The sequence below is a fragment of the Littorina saxatilis genome, linkage group LG10 (assembly GCF_037325665.1).
Source record: "Littorina saxatilis isolate snail1 linkage group LG10, US_GU_Lsax_2.0, whole genome shotgun sequence".
NCBI classification, from domain to species: domain Eukaryota; kingdom Metazoa; phylum Mollusca; class Gastropoda; order Littorinimorpha; family Littorinidae; genus Littorina; species Littorina saxatilis.
In genome coordinates this window covers 12,543,683-12,562,375 of record NC_090254.1, presented here as the reverse complement: position 1 = coordinate 12,562,375, position 18,693 = coordinate 12,543,683, and the positions used below count along the sequence as shown (strand labels likewise).

The following is an 18,693-nucleotide window of genomic DNA, read 5'->3' as shown; positions in this document are numbered from 1 at the left end:
GCGAAATAAAGTCTTGTTCTTGTTATATCGTGCTGGCGGACAGGTCGCTATGTGGCGAAATAAAGTCTTGTTCTTGTGCTGGCGGACAGGTCGCTATGTGGCGAAATAAAGTCTTGTTATTGTGCTGGCGGACAGGTCGCTATGTGGCGAAATAAAGTCTTGTTATTGTGCTGGCGGACAGGTCGCTATGTGGCGGAATAAAGTCTTGTTCTTGTGCCGGCGGACAGGTCGCTATGTGGCGGAATAAAGTCTTGTTCTTGTGCTGGCGGACAGGTCGCTATATGGCGAAATAAAGTCTTGTTCTTGTGCTGGCGGACAGGTCGCTATGTGGCGAAATAAAGTCTTGTTCTTGTGCTGGCGGACAGGTCGCTATGTGGCGAAATAAAGTCTTGTTCTTGTGCTGGCGGTCAGGTCGCTATATGGCGAAATAAACTTGAGTCTTGTTCTTGTTATTGTGCTGGCGGACAGGTCGCTATGTGGCGAAATAAAGTCTTGTTCTTGTGCTGGCGGACAGGTCGCTATATGGCGAAATAAAGTCTTGTTCTTGTGCTGGCGGACAGGTCGCTATGTGCGAAATAAAGTCTTGTTATTGTGCTGGCGGACAGGTCGCTATATGGCGGAATAAAGTCTTGTTCTTGTGCTGGCGGACAGGTCGCTATATGGCGGAATAAAGTCTTGTTCTTGTGCTGGCGGACAGACAGAGAATTGTGAGGTTAACGGCGCAGTCCTGCCCGTGTCAACGATACGACTAACCATGTCGCATAGAAGTCTTTTACATGGGATCCACTTAGATACATACCAAAAGTAAACAGCACGAGTGATTTCTTTGCAAGGTGGTATGGTTCTTTTTATGGATTTATTTCTCAACTGAGGATGAGTGTCAGTCTGCACAATTATATCATTAGAAAGTGATATTCTGCACAGAAGCAGTCGGGATGTTGATCTTATTGTGTGTCTATGTGGAGGTATTATGGCCTATCCCACGTATAAAGTCTTGGTTACCCTAAGATGGTGATCAGAACTTTTATTTACGCGATTTAAATAATTCGTACACTTGACTTACAAATAGGACCGTACACCATTTTTAGTCGATATGTCTGTACCTCTTGGAAAAGAACATTCACCACCAAACAAACAAACAAACAAACAAACAAACAAACAAACAAACAAACTCCTTATGCCACCACCACCACCATTACCAACAAAGAACTAAACACAGTCGAAGAACCGGTGTAAAAGGAAAAGTTGTCCGCTGGGAAAAAGAGTCCTACGGACTATCGTTCGGCTCCCCACCCGGACACATTTTCCTAGACTTTCAGCGGACACATTTTCCCAGGACAGAAAGTCCTAGCCTATATTTAGGGGTCGGACTTTGAGTCCTGGGGGACATCTTTTCCTGTTACACATACCTAGGTGTAGGTGTCCTGGTTGTCCGCACTCGGCCGCGTTAGCTCTAAGTAGACTTAAAAATCGTGGGCTCTCATCCTCCCCGCAATTTTATTTTTTATTTTCATACAAAGCCGGGTTTTCCCGTGTAACATGCCCCTAATGGCTTTGCCGTGAGGGCGTAAAACTTACATTATTTTTCTCTTTCTGGGCTCTCATCGCTTCCTCGTTGGTGCAGTTGCTATGGTGTTGGTTTCGGAGTTTGGAGGTCTTGGGTTCGATTCCCGTCTTGTCTGGTCTGTTTTTCTCTGTCATTTGCTCCTCGGTTTCCTTGTGTTAGGTTCATTATCTTTAAAGGTAGAAATCTTGCAATTAACGACTGGGTCTACCAGAGCGAAACGCTTTTTATTAATTTTTTTATTATTTTTTTAAAAGTTGTTGTGGTTGCAGACATAGTTGTGTGTGTGCAAATGTGTATTCTATTTATTCGTAAGCACAATACTAGAATCAGTCGAACAATCAGTCAATATTTATACCCCTCCTCCCCCCCCCCCCCTTTCCCCTTGTTGCTTTTGTTGAAATGTTGCAGAATTGTCTAAAGTCGTGCGGTTTCCAGGTGCTGTCCTAAGCATTTTCAACACGAAATACAGGGGTATCTAAGAGAGAAGGAGGCATGTCAGCAATAAGAACGTTCTATCACTTTCCAAACGGGTACAGCCTAATACTCGTGCAATTGTCACCACCTGGCATTGTTAGCAATGGTATACATTTTGGGGAGTCACAAAATTGCTGTCACACACAAGAAAGATGGTGCGGGGACAGAACGTGCGATTCTCAGACGTAAAAAACTACCTTCTAAATCAGAAATACCCTACCCTTGCCACCCTCATCATCAAACGGTCAATTAGGAGAGCAGCACAAAGGAACTACACGGTATGTATTCTATTTTTCTCGTGACGTGTAATGCATTTAAATGGCGCAACTGCGCCTGATTTGTTTCGGTCGTTTTGTAGCTTTGTCAGTTACACTTAAAGTGATATTTGTGTGTGTGTTTGTGTGTGTGTTTGTGTGTGTGTGTGTGTGTGTGTGTCTAATTCTTCTGAACATGATTTCAGGAAATGCTCCAGATAGGCCAAAAGGTGATGAAAAAAAACAACGTCAGAGGTGACCGCAAGGGTGGCAAGGAATTGGACCCCTGGCTTGGTCCCTACACGATCTTCGCCAAGGGACAGAAAGGCTATTACCTGCAAACATCAGCTGGAAAAAACCCTCGTACGGACGGTTACAGCGTCTCAATTGAAAATTTTCCACGAATAAATGTGCTGAAAACAATACCAGTATATGTATATTGCTTTGATATACATATATGTGTGTATGCGCGCGCGCATGTGTGTGTGCGCACGCGCATGTGTGTGTGCGCGCGCGCATGTGTGTGTGTGCGCGCGCACGCGCGCTCATGTGTGTGTGTGTGTGTGTGTGTGTGTGTGTGAGTGTGTGAATGTGTGTGTGTGTGTGTGTGTGTGTGTGTGTGTGAGTGTGTGAGTGTGTGTGTGTGTGTGTGTATGTGTGTTTAATAAGCATATACACAATACGAAAACTTGCAACGATTCCGGAGAACAAAGCGGACTCTCAGTCCGGAAAATAAGTCCTAAAAGCGGACTCTCTGTCCGGAAAATGTGTCCTACCTCAACGCTCCTGTGCGGACTTTCCAGCCTGGGAAATAGGACACCTTTTCCTAGGAAATAGAGTCCAGGGACTTATGTTCAAGTTCCTAGGACACAAAGTCCAGGGACACATTTTCCTAGGAATAGAAGTCCGCCGGACTTTCAAACAAGCGGACACTTCATCCTTTCACACCGGGCGAGGGATGGTGAGGATTGGCAGACAAAAGTGTGTGGGGAGGTCCGAACATAGAATATATATATCTAGTATACACATGTAAAATCACAAACGACAAACAGCTAAAATGCCCTACCTGCCATACTGAGTGATGAGGCGTCGAATGAGGGAGGCAGTGTCGAGGTGAGTGGCAGCCTGCAGAGCCTGAAAGTCGTGCCACAGGTCAGCAGGCAGCGCCAGGTTGGGGGAGGAGGATGTGGGCGGCACGGGGTCCGCGATGTCTCGGCTGATACATTCCTCTAGCAACATCTGGTGAAGAAAGAAAGAGTATTGTGTCAGAAAACATTAAATGAAATAACACACCAAAACACATGCAAAAAACAACGACGCACAGTTACAAACTTCATGACAAACAAACAAACAAACAAACAAACACTAACTAACTGACTGACTAACTAACTAACTAACTAACTAACTAACTAACTAACTAACTAAGGACAAACAACACATAACCAACCAACCAACAAACAAAAAATAAGCAAAAACCTAAGATGTATGTTTGTTTGTTTGTGTGTCAGTGTGTGTACCTGCTTGCGTGCGTATGTATGCACTCTGCCAGCTTTGACGTATACATTTTATTTTATGCTTCTGTGAGGATCCAAACCACGAATTTGTTTGGTCCAAACTGTAACCCCCGATTATAACAATTAACGAGTTGCTTCCCTTGCACCATCACCAAACACAAACGTAGACAAGATGCACAGGTGATCTTCGGTATAGCCGGGTGGATTTGTTTTCACGGTAAATACTTCCTGTCAGTTATGGAACAGAAGCTCGACCGATCTGAATGATCTTTACAAACTCTCGTTTTACTTATTATAGGAAGACAAAATGATGGTTGTGCAAAATAAACCAGTCTTAGGAAGCGAACAACAAATCAAAACATATGCTGAAACAAAACAAAACAAAACAAAGCAAAGCATAATAAACTCTAAAGGAATCGAAACGAAACAAAGTAATCAATCAAGCAACCTAAACAAAAAGTTTGACAGCTGCATAGATCTATTAACGAGCTAATTCCATTCAATCTACACATTCATTTATCGGTCCCTTGCTGCGAGCTTTCCCGCGTGAGCTGTTTCTTTTTCTTTTTAACAGTACAAAATAATGCAAGCCATCCAACTTACAATGCAAATCGTCTAAATATTCTTCCCACCATTATATGTCCAGGCAACTGTGGCCACAGTAAAAATAACCCTGACGCCATAATGACGTCATCCTACCTTGTTGCTATGGTCAACGTCACTGTCGGAACTGACGGAAGACGTGTCCGCTGCGTGTCTACGCAGTTTGTTGCAGGGACGAGCACTCTTACGGCGATGAGACATAATCTGTTCTTTCACAGCACTCCTCTCTTGTTGCTGCTCGTCACTTTGGATTAAACAATCGCCATCTTTCGCCTGACTTTGTGATAAGTTATTCCTGACCGTTTTTGACTTTAAAACTGAAATCGACTGCGTGGTTTCACTTTTGTCCCTGTACCTGGGTGTCAAAAATGGAAAAATGATGGTCCTGTATAATTATTTGAACATCACTTTTTCCGACAGTGGCGAGTGGGATGACCAAGATCTTTCGTGTGTCTTGGTCTGAGTAATCCTGAAGAACGTCGTAATCCACATCCAGAACTGGGCGTTTGGTTGGTCCACGCTTTCAGGGTTCACTCATTCTGAGAACACTGATTCATCCCTTCCTCAAGACTATTTCCGCCCATGAATTTTTTTACCTGTTCATGTACGTTGCGAGGCGTTAACCTAGCCAATTGCTGCTCTATCAGTGATGTGTAACTCCAAGTTTGGCATCGACACAGCCTACAATTGGAACACCAATCTCCTGGAACGTGTCATCGCCTTGACTGACGCAATATGAGAGTGAATAAACTGCGTTTCACTTTTCTGACTTTTGTTTTATTCAATCAAATGTGCAACTTCAGGTGAGACTGAATAAATGTCGGTGTTATAACAATTTACTTCAACTTTTCCTCCTCCAGAGAGTAGACACAGACCATCATGGCAACATTCCTAACTGTTTTCCACCCTCACCACTAGTCTGTTACCATCGCTTGGCCGAATTTCTCTCTAATATGTCTGTCAGTGCCATAATGCTCCCAGCTGATTATCTTAACTTTTTCACTCAAAAGTTTCAACAAACAAGTTGAACACATCACATCTTTTCTGCGTATTGATTAGTCCTTTTGATTAGTCACAGCTTAGTCTTCAATATGCACAAGTGATCCCCTGCAAATTCTCTTACTATTTAGGGTGTGCTACCAAGCCTCCACGACTGTGAGAGTAGAAAGAGAAAGTATACAGTGAAGCAAAGCCACAACGCGGAATCCCCTCTCGCAGTATGAGAGTGGCACAGACGGCACAGCACAGTGCCTGGCCTACTCCAGCACGTGAAACCATAACAAGAAGCTCCTCCTTCTTCTGGCCTCATTTTCCCCTCTTTGCCGCGGTGGAGACTATAGTGTGTATGGTAGAAGGGGGCCCCTTTTGCCCGGATTCGAGCCAAGTTTGGCACATCGCCGGATCTGCTTGTACAGTTCTCAGGGCTCCCCCCCCCCCCCCCTGTTGCGTTGCTCCCCTTCCACCCCTGATCTCCCTCCTTTCTCTCTCTCTCTCTCTCTCTCTCTCTCTCTCTCTCTCCCTCTTTCTCACTCTCTCTTTATCATTGAACTCTCTGTCTCTCTCCCTCCTTCTCTCATCAGAGACTATAGAACACCCCCTCCTCCCCCCCTCTCTCTGTCTCTGTCTGTGTGTCTCTGTCTGGCTGTATCTCTCTCTCTCTCTCTCTGTCTCTCTGTCTCTCTCTCTGTCTTTCTCTCTCGTCTCTGTCTCTGTATCTCTCTCTCACTCTCTCTCTTTCCTCTCTCCCCCCCCCCCCTCTCTCTCCCTCTCTCTCTCTCCCTCTGTGCCTCACCCGCTCTACCTCTCTGTGTTTCTCTCTCTCTCTCTCCTCTCTCTCTCCCTCTCTCTCTCTCTCCTCTCTCTCTCTCCCTCTCTCTCTCTGCATCACCCGCTCTACCTCTCTCTGTTTCTCTCTCTCTCCTCTCTCCCTCTCTCTGCCTCACCCGCTCTACCTCTCTCTGTTTCTCTCTCTCTGTCTACCTCACCCTCTCTCCCTCTCTCTCTCCCCCTCTCTCTCCCTCTCTCGCTCTGTCTGCCTCACCCTCTCTCCCTCTCTCTCTCTCTCTTTCTCTCTCTCCCTCCCTCTCTCTCTCTCTCTCTCAGTCTCTCTCTCTCTCTCTCTCTCCCTTCCCCCCCTCTCTCTCTCTCTGCAGTCGATCCCTTGTTTCTATCTCGGTGGTTTATAGAGGGTGCCTTGTGCCCTTTCTGATTCATTGCGTTCTGGCAGGGATGTGGCAGGTGAAAACTCAGGTGATGTCTTCATTCTTTTTTTGGTGCCTACGGAGGCTGCCAGCTTTGGCCCAACTATGGCAACTTGGGCTGGGCGCAGAGAGAGAGCAAGAAACAGAGGCAGAAACTTGATACTGCTGCGATGTCGCTGTTTCTAGTGTCTGCCGAAAGTTGATGATTATTACTCCAGTGATGTCACTGATTTGTCAAATTATTATCATATTCGTGTTAGTTTGGCACACGGTTTAGATGAGTAAACTAGGCTATCACTAAGCCATCTGAAAGTATGACTGGTATGCTGTTTACTCTGTTACCACAGAATTGCATCTCCAACAGCTACGTTCATTTTCTGGCATCTCGCCAGTTTGAAACTTTCACTACATTGCTGCGTGCCCACATGCACCGCCTTGGTCTGTCGCACACACCGAACTGCCCGTGCGAAACAGGCCCACAGACCCCGGAGCACATCCTGCAGACCTGCCCGCTCCACCAGGAAGCCAGAACAGATCACTGGCCCCAAGGTGCCACACTGCAGGAGCAACTCTGGGGCACCAAAGACTCCCTGATCCTGACCACTAGCTTTATTCAAGCTACAAAACTTGAAGTCTGACCTGAGGCCAAAAATCCTGGAACGCCGAAGATTAAGAAGAACTACATGGCATACTCACAGTGCAGTGAGTAACCAGACAGTAATGATATGGAGTACAGCAGTCAAAATCCAATGAAACCACACTAGAAGTTCAAAGATAGAATGACCTACTTTGAACTAAGCTGAGTTTAAAAGGTAAACTATATCGCTAATTAATCTGGTGTTGGTGTTCAAAGTTACTGAGTAAACAAGTATTAACATAATGTTACAAATTCACTACCGAAGCATAAATAGCATTGAAACTTGAGACCCCCCAAAAAGGAAAAAGAGAAAACAAAATCAAAAGTGATGTCAAAATCGACGACGGGAGTACGAGTGGAATGGCTGCTGTGCTGCTCGGTTCATCAAACTAGGAATTGGGCAAGGCATAAATTCCAGTCACCCTGAAAAAGTCAGGTAAACTGAACTGACGAAATATTGGTATTGAAAACCCTATACACACTACCGGCCTTCTGTAGTGTTTTCTTTATTGTTTTAAGGCATACCACATCCAGTTAATGAAATCATGTATTTGACGAAAGATATTTTTAATACAAGCAAACCTATTCTGCACAAACCAGCAGCCACACTGACCTCAGACCTTGCATGACCATGTCAAACCCCGCTGACCATACAAAATGCCCATACACGGTTCACTCACTTCCTGAACAGCGTGTTTATAGTTCTTCTGGTCACTGCTACGGCTACGATGGAGCTTGTTTTTAAGACCTAAATTTAAAACGAAAATGGAGAAAATCATGACTTAAAATGGAAGTACATTATTAATTTCAAAAATATACTGTTATGAGCAGAAAATCTGAATTAGTACGGAGGGGGCTAAGTCGGGTGTTGGGAGGGAGGGGGGGGGGGCGGTCCTCTGCTACCGAATAATTTAGCATGGACGGCTGTACACAGCATGATCTCGCAGCACAGCGTGTGTGCTGAGTGCACTCCATATACAAGCAAAGGGCTTTCCCAGGGGTAAACTCTTTGCTACCAGCATTACACACTGTGTGTTGCCATTCATGTCTGGTACCAATCACAGACCGGCTTTGTGCCACTGACTGCCTGCAATGGTTTTACGCTGGACTGGTTACCGGACAGAGAAGATGCTGTAGTGTAAGACTGACTTGGTGCAGATACGCATGTGTGTGTGTGTGTGTGTGTGTGTTTGAAGATAGTGTTGTTTATGTCAGTGAACGCTGGCCATGTTTTGCACCGACTAGCTACTATCATGACACCGAGGTTAATATGTCGAAAGATCCAAGACTATTATCTGCCTCCCCCCCCCCCTCCGACACCGTCTCCCCACGGATAAATAACTTTTTTTTTTAAGTCAACTGATGACACAGTAAACATGTATCAAAAACTAAAACTGCCACAGGCCACGCCAGATCCAAGCAGTACTGATGCTTTAATTATATGTTGTGATCAATTCGCTTTGGTGAAAATCCTTGGAAACTTCCATGTGACTTTTGATATATAAATACTGACGTGATTTCCATCATTTCCGCCAAAGCAAATTGAACAATGACTTTGTCTTGCTACTTTCTACTGCACCTGATATTCCCGCTCAGCTAGAGCCGGACTGCACACACACACACACACACACACACATACACACACACATACACACACACACACACACACACACACACACACACATACACACACAATCTTACCCCAGTCAGAAAACTAAATTGTGAATGTTCAGTCCATGACGTTTGTAAAAAAGACGATTTCACGAACGCAACACGGCTCTTTGATAATTATCAACCAATGATTCTGCCAACCATAACTGATCAAAGGTTTATCATACCACAGATTCTGTTTTCTACAAATGACACCCAGATTCGGAGGATATTATTCTCAAAACCCAGTGGCACTCGCTAGTCACAGAACATCTTTGGTGCAACTCACAGAAGGTCTGATTTTGAGAAGAGAAAAACCCCACTTTTGAAGGTCACTTGGTGTCTCAGTCAACAATAAAATTCTTTTACACACACACACAACACACACACACGCTGATACAGCACACAGTACGACGCCGAATAAACTTCTTTCGCCTCCCTATAAAAAGTGGCTCAAATCGGAAACACACAGGCGTAGCGATGCCAGAAACTTGGCGCCTCGTTCGCGCCCTTCCGCGTGCGTGCACGCCTTATTTGGAGTTTCAACAGGAGCTAGCCGGTCTGCATGTATCGGCTTCCATTCCTACCAGAAACAGGGGCCATGCTTGGGGGTGGGGGTAGAGGGGTGGGCGGGGGGTTGGGGTACGGGTGGGGGGGGGGGGGGTGGCTGGGTGACGGGGTAACAAGACAAGGGCGGGCGAGAAACAAAGACTCAGTGATACAATTAATATTAGGGGTGAACAAGATAAGAAAAGCGTGGGAGGGTGGGTGGTTGATAGGCTGCCGCTGGAACATGAAAAGGGCAATTGATGGCAGGAGAGGACATATTTGGTAAGTTGGTGGGGGGGGGGGGGGGGGGGCGGGGGCATTAGAGAGAGAGAGAGAGAGAGAGAGAGAGAGAGAGAGAGAGAGAGAGAGGAGGGAGAGAGAGACTCAGACTCAGACTCAGAACTTTATTACAAAAGGATAAAAGTTTTTGGCAAAGCCTATTCTTCCAACCTGTCAGTCCTTTATACAACACATAAAGACAGACGCACATTAAAAATATAAATTCAATCATATAAAATACAGAAATACATTGTATGGAATGCAACACAATGTGCATTTAAGGAATTACATAAGGAGAACTCAAAAATTACAAAATTACATTGACATAGTTATACCTTTCATTTGGGAATAAAGTTGCTCCGATCAGGTACACATCCGTTAACACTAGTACAAAATCGAACAAGACATTTCATTCACGAATGATGTGTGAACGTGACTGTCTCCTAAACACTTTCACTGAAGTTGCATTTCTTATCTGTTGGGGGAAGGAGTTCCAGAGAAACGCTCCCGAGAAGGCTAAGCTCGATTTGTAGAGGTCTATGCGAGGTACAGGAGGGATGATTTTTTGGGACCCATATCTTTTTGTGGCATGTTTGAAATGTGATTGCAAATATTTAGGACAGTCGTCATTTAGAATTTTATACATGAACACAGCCTTGTTTAACGTCAACTGATCTTTCAAGGGGAGGAAATTCAAGAGCTTTAGTTTATCATCCGTGGACCTATTCAAATCATGCAGAATAAGTTTTGCAGCTCGGCGATGCAGGGAATTGAGTCTTTTTAAATGAACATCACTGCAGTTATCCCAAAGTGTCGATGCGAAGTTTATATGAGGCATTATGTGGGCGTAATAGAACGTTTTGAGTGCTGCAGAATCTGCGTAATGCCTTAATTTTGATAACAGGTACACATTTTTTGATACTAGTTTGCAAATATTACTCAAATGAGTTTGCCATTTCAACTCTTGATCAATGGTAACACCCAATAATCTATGTTCCCTAACTTGCTGCACTTGAGTTGAACTAACTGACAGTTGTAATTGTAAAGGACTTAATTGGTGTTTTTGTCTCGTGGTTATCACCATACTCTTTGCTTTAACCGGATGAATGATCATTGCATTAGAAACGCACCACTCAGTGATTTCATCCACACTTGTTTGAAGAGAAGAGTTGACGGATTCCAAAGATTTTTGACTGGTGTGAACAGAAGAGTCATCCGCGAAGAACTCACATCTAACTTTTTCATCGGACACATGAAGGGGTGATGAAACAGATTCATTCGTTCTATATATGCCAGTAAGTGATTTTGTATGTGCTTTTCTAAGGGTTTAGATAGAACAGGTAAGAGGGAAATGGGTCTAAAGTTGTTTGTGTCTGTAAGATCCTTATTTTTTGGAAGTGGTAATACCTTTGCACACTTTAAAATAGAAGGGAACACGTTTTGTTGTATGCTTAGGTTATAAACATAAGTTAGGGAATCGACAATGTAAGGTAAAGCAAGTTTTAGCAACGACTGGAATCTTGTCTGGACCCATTGACTTCTTATTCGCCATTTGTTCTACCAGTTTTCCTACCTCGTGCACTGAGATTGGAGGAATAGAAAACGTGTCAGTTTGAGTCAACTTTTGTCCACAGAATGTTTTTAATTTTTCAAAACAATCATCCGTATCAAGGGAATCATTCTGATTGAGACAAGATTTTAGGTTGTCTGCTAGCGAAATGAAGTGTTTGTTAAAATCATTTGGAGATATTTGTGAATGAGAATTGGTTGATCCCTTCCTAGATTTATCAAGAATTTCATTCACTGCTCGCCAGATTGTAGCTGTATCCTTTTTTTCAGAAATCAGTTTATTAAAATATTCTGCCTTTGCTTGTCTCACTGTGTCCAAAACTTTATTTTTTTGCAGTTTATACTCTGTTTTCATGTTGCGCTCTTTAAAATAATCACGCATCGCCATAGCCTCGATAATGTCTGAGGTTAACCAAGGGGGGAGCTGGGGATGTTTCACTTTATGCTGACGTAGTGGTGCGTGTTTATCAATTACTGAACACAAAACATGGTGAAAAATATTGCATGCGCCCTCTGCGTCACTGCAATTGAATACGCTATAAAATGGGGCTTGGTTAAGGTCAAAGAAAAAAGCAGATTCATCAAAATACTTGAAACTTCTGTATTCGATTGTTGTGTGGCCTTTATGACGTGATTTTGGCAATCTAAGAGAAATCGAGCAAAAAACAGAATGATGGTCACTAAAACTGGAATGCACTACTTGCGCATTTGCAACGATATTCTTACTATCAGTGTAAATATGATCAATCAGGGTTGATGAAGTATTTGTTTTTCCTGATGAAGACCAAACAGAGCAGTGGTTGAGCACCACGTTGTTTGAGGCCTGAGTAGGTTAATGTTAAAATCGCCAAGCAATACAACATTCTCGTCACGAGCGTTCACTCTGTCCACCATAGAAACAAAATCATCAATCCACCTTGACGTTTCAGCAGGGTTACGATACACATAGCCAATAAGCAAGGGAGAGGATTTGTCATGTTTTAGTTCCAACCACAAACATTCAACATTTTCATCTTCAAGATCAGTTCTACGTTTGTCAATCCCAGCAATGGACCGATGAACATAAAGAGCGATGCCTGTTTGGCCTACTCGTGCATTGTCCCGTCGTAAATCCGAATAATTCGGAATGTTAACAAGGCTGTCTGAGATACGCAAATCTAGACGGGTTTCACTTACACCGAAGAGCTGTACCAGCTCTAGTTGCTGGTTTAGCAATACACAGACATTATGTACTTTGTTGACTAAATGATAAATATTTACATGCCCTATACGGAGAACAGTGTTTGATGTTGTTGACATTAGGACGAAGTGCAAATGAATATTGTAACAAACAGCAGTAAATAACAAGAAAAATGTTCATTCAAAATGAACAGCGTCGATGCAATGTCCACCAAAGATTTATTTTGGGAAGTGTTAAAGGTTAGGGTCAAAAGTTAATGAATTGCATGTTGTGCTGGATATATAAATTGTTTATTTCAGTCAATGCTTGATTCATAAGTACATTTTTCAGCATGGTGCATCTACAGGAGGGTGCTCCAACAATGATGCATAGTGCCAACATTTAGCGCAAACTTTTCACAACAGTGCATTATTACCACAAAGCGCATACAGCGATTATACAGTAGCAAGTTGCACTAAACATTGGAACAAAATGCATTTTGTTCAAATGTTAACAGCACAGCACCAAGTTTTGCATAAGTGCACAACAGCACTGACCATTTCACAAAAGTGCATAACAGCTGTGACAATTTTACAAAAGTGCATTGACCATTTCAGGCAGATGGCTAACATGCAGATTTCGCTTTTGTCTGTCTTTCTTTGAAAAGTAGGCATGTTCAAGATCGATGAAGTCATGAGCAATTGGGTTAGATGACAGAAAAGATTCAAAAACGTCAGATTCAGTTAGATGACAGAAAAGATTCAAAAACGTCAGATTCAGTGTTTTGGGCACTGTTGAACAGGAACATTCTCTCCTGTTCAACAAATGTGGGTTCAATTCAAAAGCAACATTGTCACAGATAGGCTAGTGTTACATTTCTGTAAAGTTTCAAAAACATCTTCCATGTTTTGGTTACTGTTGAACAGAGGCATATTTTCCTGTTCAAAAAAGTCTGACACAAATTGTCGTAGTTGTGGGTTAAGGTTCGATCTATACTGTCCTTCAAACGAGTCGTAGAACCGTCATTGTCACAGATAGTGTTACATTTCTGTTTTACATTCAAACGAGTCGTAGAAGTAGTAGTACATTTGCGTTTGGTTGTTTTTTCTTTTAGATTCCTGTCACTCATACTAGCAGTATTGATTGAGGTACATAAATCTGTTGATGTACAGGGATGACTTGTTTGTAATGAATCCTTGTTTCCTCCACATTGAGTTTGCATTGCAGTTGGACAGAAATGAACAGGTGTTAATTGATAAACACATTGATAATGGCTTTTGAGAAAATCAATCAATTCTGCAAAGGAATTAACTTGATGACATCAAAACTGCAGCGCCATTTGAAGAATGGTTACCATTTCTGTTTCTTTGATGGGAATCAAACAAATAAAAACATTGACTATCCAAGTTACCATGAATGGCAATAGTTGACTCCTGAAAAGTAGCAAGGATATAATTTGAGACGATAAACGCCTGATGCAATCCCTCCTCAAGGTCAGTCAACTCAAAACCTTCATCATTCGCAACATCAGTAGGCAACACAGCGGGATTCGTATGTCCAGAAATCATGTCGAAAAAATATTACATTTCAAAAGCATGTCCAACCACAGTTGTTGGCAAGTGTTCGTGTCCGAAGTAGCCTTCAGTGTGTGTATATGTATTCATGTGACAGAGAACGTGACCTCATTGTTCAATCCTCTCTCTCTCTTCTTTCTCATTCGAACGCACACACGCAAGAACGTAGCCTACGAACGCATGCACGCGCACGCACACACGCACACACACCCCGCTGACGCACACGGCAAACCACGCACACACACACTGACTGTCGGCAAGCATCTCTTTTTGTTTTCTTTACCTTTGTTTATTGTGTTTTCGATATTTGTGTTTATTTTTTGCTTGACTTATCTGTTTTATTTTAATGTTTGCTATCCACATCGTGTGATAAATGTTTCTTCTCAGTCTCCGAGTCAGTTTAGTTTCTGCACGCCGCTTTGGTACTCCTTGTTTTTCTAACTGGTGTATTGTGCGCGACTGATTTGCGGATTTATTTTTATTCCTTTCATATGCAGTTGAAGTGTTGTGGGTGTTATTGTCTGTATATGCTATGTTGCGTCTGTGTATGCCTACAAGAATTTTGGGTGTAATGTGCCTGTGGTCTGCTCGCAGTCGAGCACAGAAAACATGGCGGCGCCCTGTGGCAAATTCGTGGAAAGTCTTCCCGACCGCAGATACCAGCGTCGTCCGCGACGCTGGAATAAAGCAAACAAAATCCAGAAATATGAGTATCCGGAGCAGTCAAGACAACAGTTCTAGTATATCATAAACGCACAAGGATTTCTCCAAGTAAATGTCAAGATTCCCACAACACAAAGCGAGCGCTGACAATGCACAGTATGCATTCAGAGACACAAGCTTTCACTTTAGGCCTACACGACAAAACGTCACACGATTCGGATTAAGTGGCATTCATCACTTACACTCCCGGGATAAATCAGAGTAATTATAGTTGCTATTTAGAACAGGATGATACAGGATGAGATAGCAGCACACAAAAGTATGCAATCAAAAATAAAGAAACAAATTGTTGCTTAAAAATGAAGGGTGACCGAACAAAAGGTAAAGCAAATCCCACAACAAACAACGGGATACTAGATAATTAAGCTTAAATGCAAGATGAACAAAATGTTCACAGAAAACAAGGAGACACAAGGTTAACAGCCCTGGTGAAATTCAGTTGAGGCTGAACAGTTGACAAACTCGGCCCAAAGCCAGTAGTTCATGCAAATATTTAGCTCACCGTCAACTTAGTTTATGTTGTAATAGGTTCTTAACACAAGTCTTGCACAGAGAAGTAGAATCTCAATTATGCATCACGTGTTCAGACTATAATATCGTCGAAACACCAGCCGCTTTCCATGCAGATGAAAATACACATACAATGCCGTCACTATAGCGTGACCGACCTGAGGCACTTATAAGAAGCGAGCACGTCCAAGTCAGGTCACGAATTTAGCTGTAGAACACAGTTAACAAAGTTAGTTTGAAGATTCCTCAATATGATGAAGGCAGCGCGATTATGCTCACACACAATGCAGGGCTGGCACTCAGTTGTAGATCTATCCTTAAAGACACAGTCCTCCTTTTCTCTTTTCACGGGTTTTGCTAAAAAGCAAAAACAAAAGGGGTTTTAAACGTAGGATCACAACTCCAGTTGCCATAGAACACGAACCTGTGCACAATATCACGGTAGTGATAAGTTTAGACACACAGAATCGTCACGGTAACTCACTTGCCCTTTTGAGTGCAGGAACTCGAACGGGCGCACAAAAGTAGTAGAGAGAGAGAGAGAGAGAGAGAGAGAGAGAGAGAGAGAGAGAGAGAGAGAGAGAGAGAGAGAGAGGAAGCGAGAGAGAGTGAGAAAGACTGAACGAACGCGCGCACGCACACGTGACACACACACATACATACACACAAACACACACCTCACACACACACACACACACACACACACACAGGAAAGGAGAGACGGCATCGTGATACTGAAGGAGAAATCGGCAATGGGCCATGGGATTTGCATAAAAAAAGTAGTTACTAAAGCAAGACAAGTCGCGTGAAGCGAAATGACTACAGATGAGAGGAGGAAAATATACAAACTGACAAGACAAGTCGCGTGAAGCGAAATGACTACAGATGAGAGGAGGAAAATATACAAACTGACAAGACAAGTCGCGTGAAGCGAAATGACTACAGATGAGAGGAGGAAAATATACAAACTGACAAGACAAGTCGCGTGAAGCGAAATGACTACAGATGAGAGGAGAAAAATATAAAACCGTTTTGAGCGAACAAAACAACCAAGGGGAGGGGAAAATAGAGAGAAGAGATAGAAATGTGCTCTGTAGGAGGTCGAGGACAGAGGTTTTGAACTTGATGAGGGTAGGGGGGGGGGGGGAGGGTAAGACGGGTAAAGAAGGAAGGGTTGGGTTATAAATGATGTATGTGGGCAACACAACGGTTTTAACGCCACTGTTTTACACCGCACAAGCACATCACATTAGGGTAGGGGGGGGGGGGGGGGGGTGTTATGTACGTGCTCTGTTTCTATTTCATATTTCTTACTATCCAAATGCTAGCGCATATCCCCCCTCCCCACCCACCACCATCACCCCTTTACCATGTGCCCCTGCTTTCACATTCACAGTGCTAAATCGGTGCTTGTTGTGTAGATGGCTGTAGACACCGATGCCAGAATCATTCTGTAATGCCAGAATTGCCTGGAGTGGCATGCGGCAAAAGCGAGCACACATGGGGTGCGATGTGTATCTTACCTGAGTGTACTGCTGTGTGCCAGGCCACGGCCCTTTCTGCTTTTACAAATAAGGAAGTTGAGTGCACGGCGCGTGAGCTGCTGCTTGTTGGCGCGTGCATTTCTCTCCTGAGTAATAATATATACATCTCTGGGAGACTATGTGTGAGGGTGTGTGAGGGGTTGATGATGTGCGGACTGAGAAAGAAAAATTATGTGTGTTGTTTGTGGAGGGGAGGGGGGGGGGGGGGGGGAGGGGAGGCCGTGAGGGGGGCGAGAGAGAGAGAGAGAGAGAGAGAGAGAGAGAGAGAGAGAGAGAGACAGAGCAATATCAGTATCTATATATCTAAATATAGGCCCCTGGTATAACTCTGAGTGTATGTAGTTTGGGGGGTGGTGGATCGGGAGAGAGAGAGAGAGAGAGAGAGAGAGAGAGAGAGAGAGAGACAGAGAGAGAGAGAGAGAGAGAGAAAGAGAGGTGAGTACAGGATGGATGAAAGAGAGCGTGGACTGAATGTGTGTGTGTGTGTGTGTGTGTGTGTGTGTGTGTGTGTCACGGTGTGTGTGTGTGTGTGATTGTGTGTGTATGTACTAATATGTATATGTGTGTGTGTGTGTGTGTGTGTGTGTGTATGTGTTTGTGTGTGTGTGTGTGTGTGTGTGTGTGTGTGTGTGTGTGTGTGTGTGCAGTGTGTGTGTGCACGACGTGTGTGTGTGTATGTGTATGTATGTTTAGACGGATATAATTTATGTGGCATCGACTGTAATTGATTTCTACGTGCAGGTATAAATCGTAAAACATGAATAAACAACAGCTGTATGTATGTCTGAGTCTCTAACAACAGTTACAGATCGTCTCAAAAATGATATCCAGTGCATTACGAACACGCACATCACTACAACAATCTGAAATCGCCATTTATATTGGTGATTTTTGTATTAAAACATGTGCTTCCTATTTGCTTGTTTGGTTTTGTTGTTTATGAACAATGCCGGGATTAACATTTTCAGCAGTGGCACTGGCACATTATCTATTATTGGCCCGGGCTTTTCCTCAAACCGTTTAGAGTTGGCGTGTAGGCTACCCCGCAAATCGTCCATCCGTGTAACTATTTTCGTATTTGTTGCTCTACATCGCTCCAAAGAAATGTTTTTACAAATTTGTTTCATTCTGCATTCCTGGGATCCCAAATGAAGGTCGCTGAAATGGAATGCACTTAAAGGCACAGTAAGCCTCCCGTAAACCATCACAGAGCTCCCCGAGCGTCTAAATACAGTACAAGCATACTTCCATTTGAACGCTCACCGAACGGGAACATCCTGGCTGCTTTCTGTCGAGCGTGAGACATTTTCCAAGAATTTATTTTCGTAGACTTGTTCCGTTAACAACAACGGCGCCTCGTTTTTGCGCTAGACCTAACTTTTAAAATCTAAATAATAAATTGACAGCTTGTTACACAAACATTCTTTAATCATAAAAGAATTCGTTTTTCATCAAGACAAGATCAGAACAATTCGAAGTTGTGAAAGTTTAAAAAAAGAAAAGCCCGGAAGCAGGGTCACGCAAGGGTCGTAGCAGACGACGGCCGGTTTATCAGTGCAAATCGCCGTTCCTCTCAACAGTCAAAAGCCATCGCTAGAGTTCTTGTGAACCACAGCCGTTGTTTCGTGCATAAAAAAACGTGCTATTGTAGATAAGCTCACGTCGAGTCGCATTCAAATGACTAACTATGACGACTGCATTGTGAAAAGGGAAAACTGGATCACACGGGTTCACGATGGCTCAGGGGTAAGATAAACCACGCAAAAATAAATTCTTTGAAAATTGTTCGCTCTTTACGGAGGGCACCTAGGATGTTCTCAATTGGTGAGTGTTTAAATGAAAGGGTGTTTGTACTGTGTGTAAAAAGCCTGACCGTATCTGTGATG

The 18,693-nt window shown here is 43.4% G+C and overlaps 1 protein-coding gene across 2 annotated transcripts in view; it reads right to left on the bottom strand.

Moving 5' to 3' along the window:
- The window catches only part of LOC138978184 (uncharacterized), a 29,809-nt gene that overhangs the window by 7,555 nt on the left and 3,561 nt on the right, over window positions 1–18,693 (bottom strand). The window contains exons 1-2 of one of the 2 annotated variants that reach the window (XM_070350844.1): window positions 4,509–5,666; window positions 3,362–3,534 (exon numbers count right to left, since the gene is read on the bottom strand). In XM_070350844.1, the coding sequence (XP_070206945.1) occupies window positions 3,362–3,534; window positions 4,509–4,613 (278 nt within the window). In that variant the 5' untranslated portion in view covers window positions 4,614–5,666. Of the gene's footprint in view, window positions 1–3,361; window positions 3,535–4,508; window positions 5,667–18,693 lie in introns of those variants that run through there. The other variant, XM_070350845.1, reaches the window with a different exon arrangement.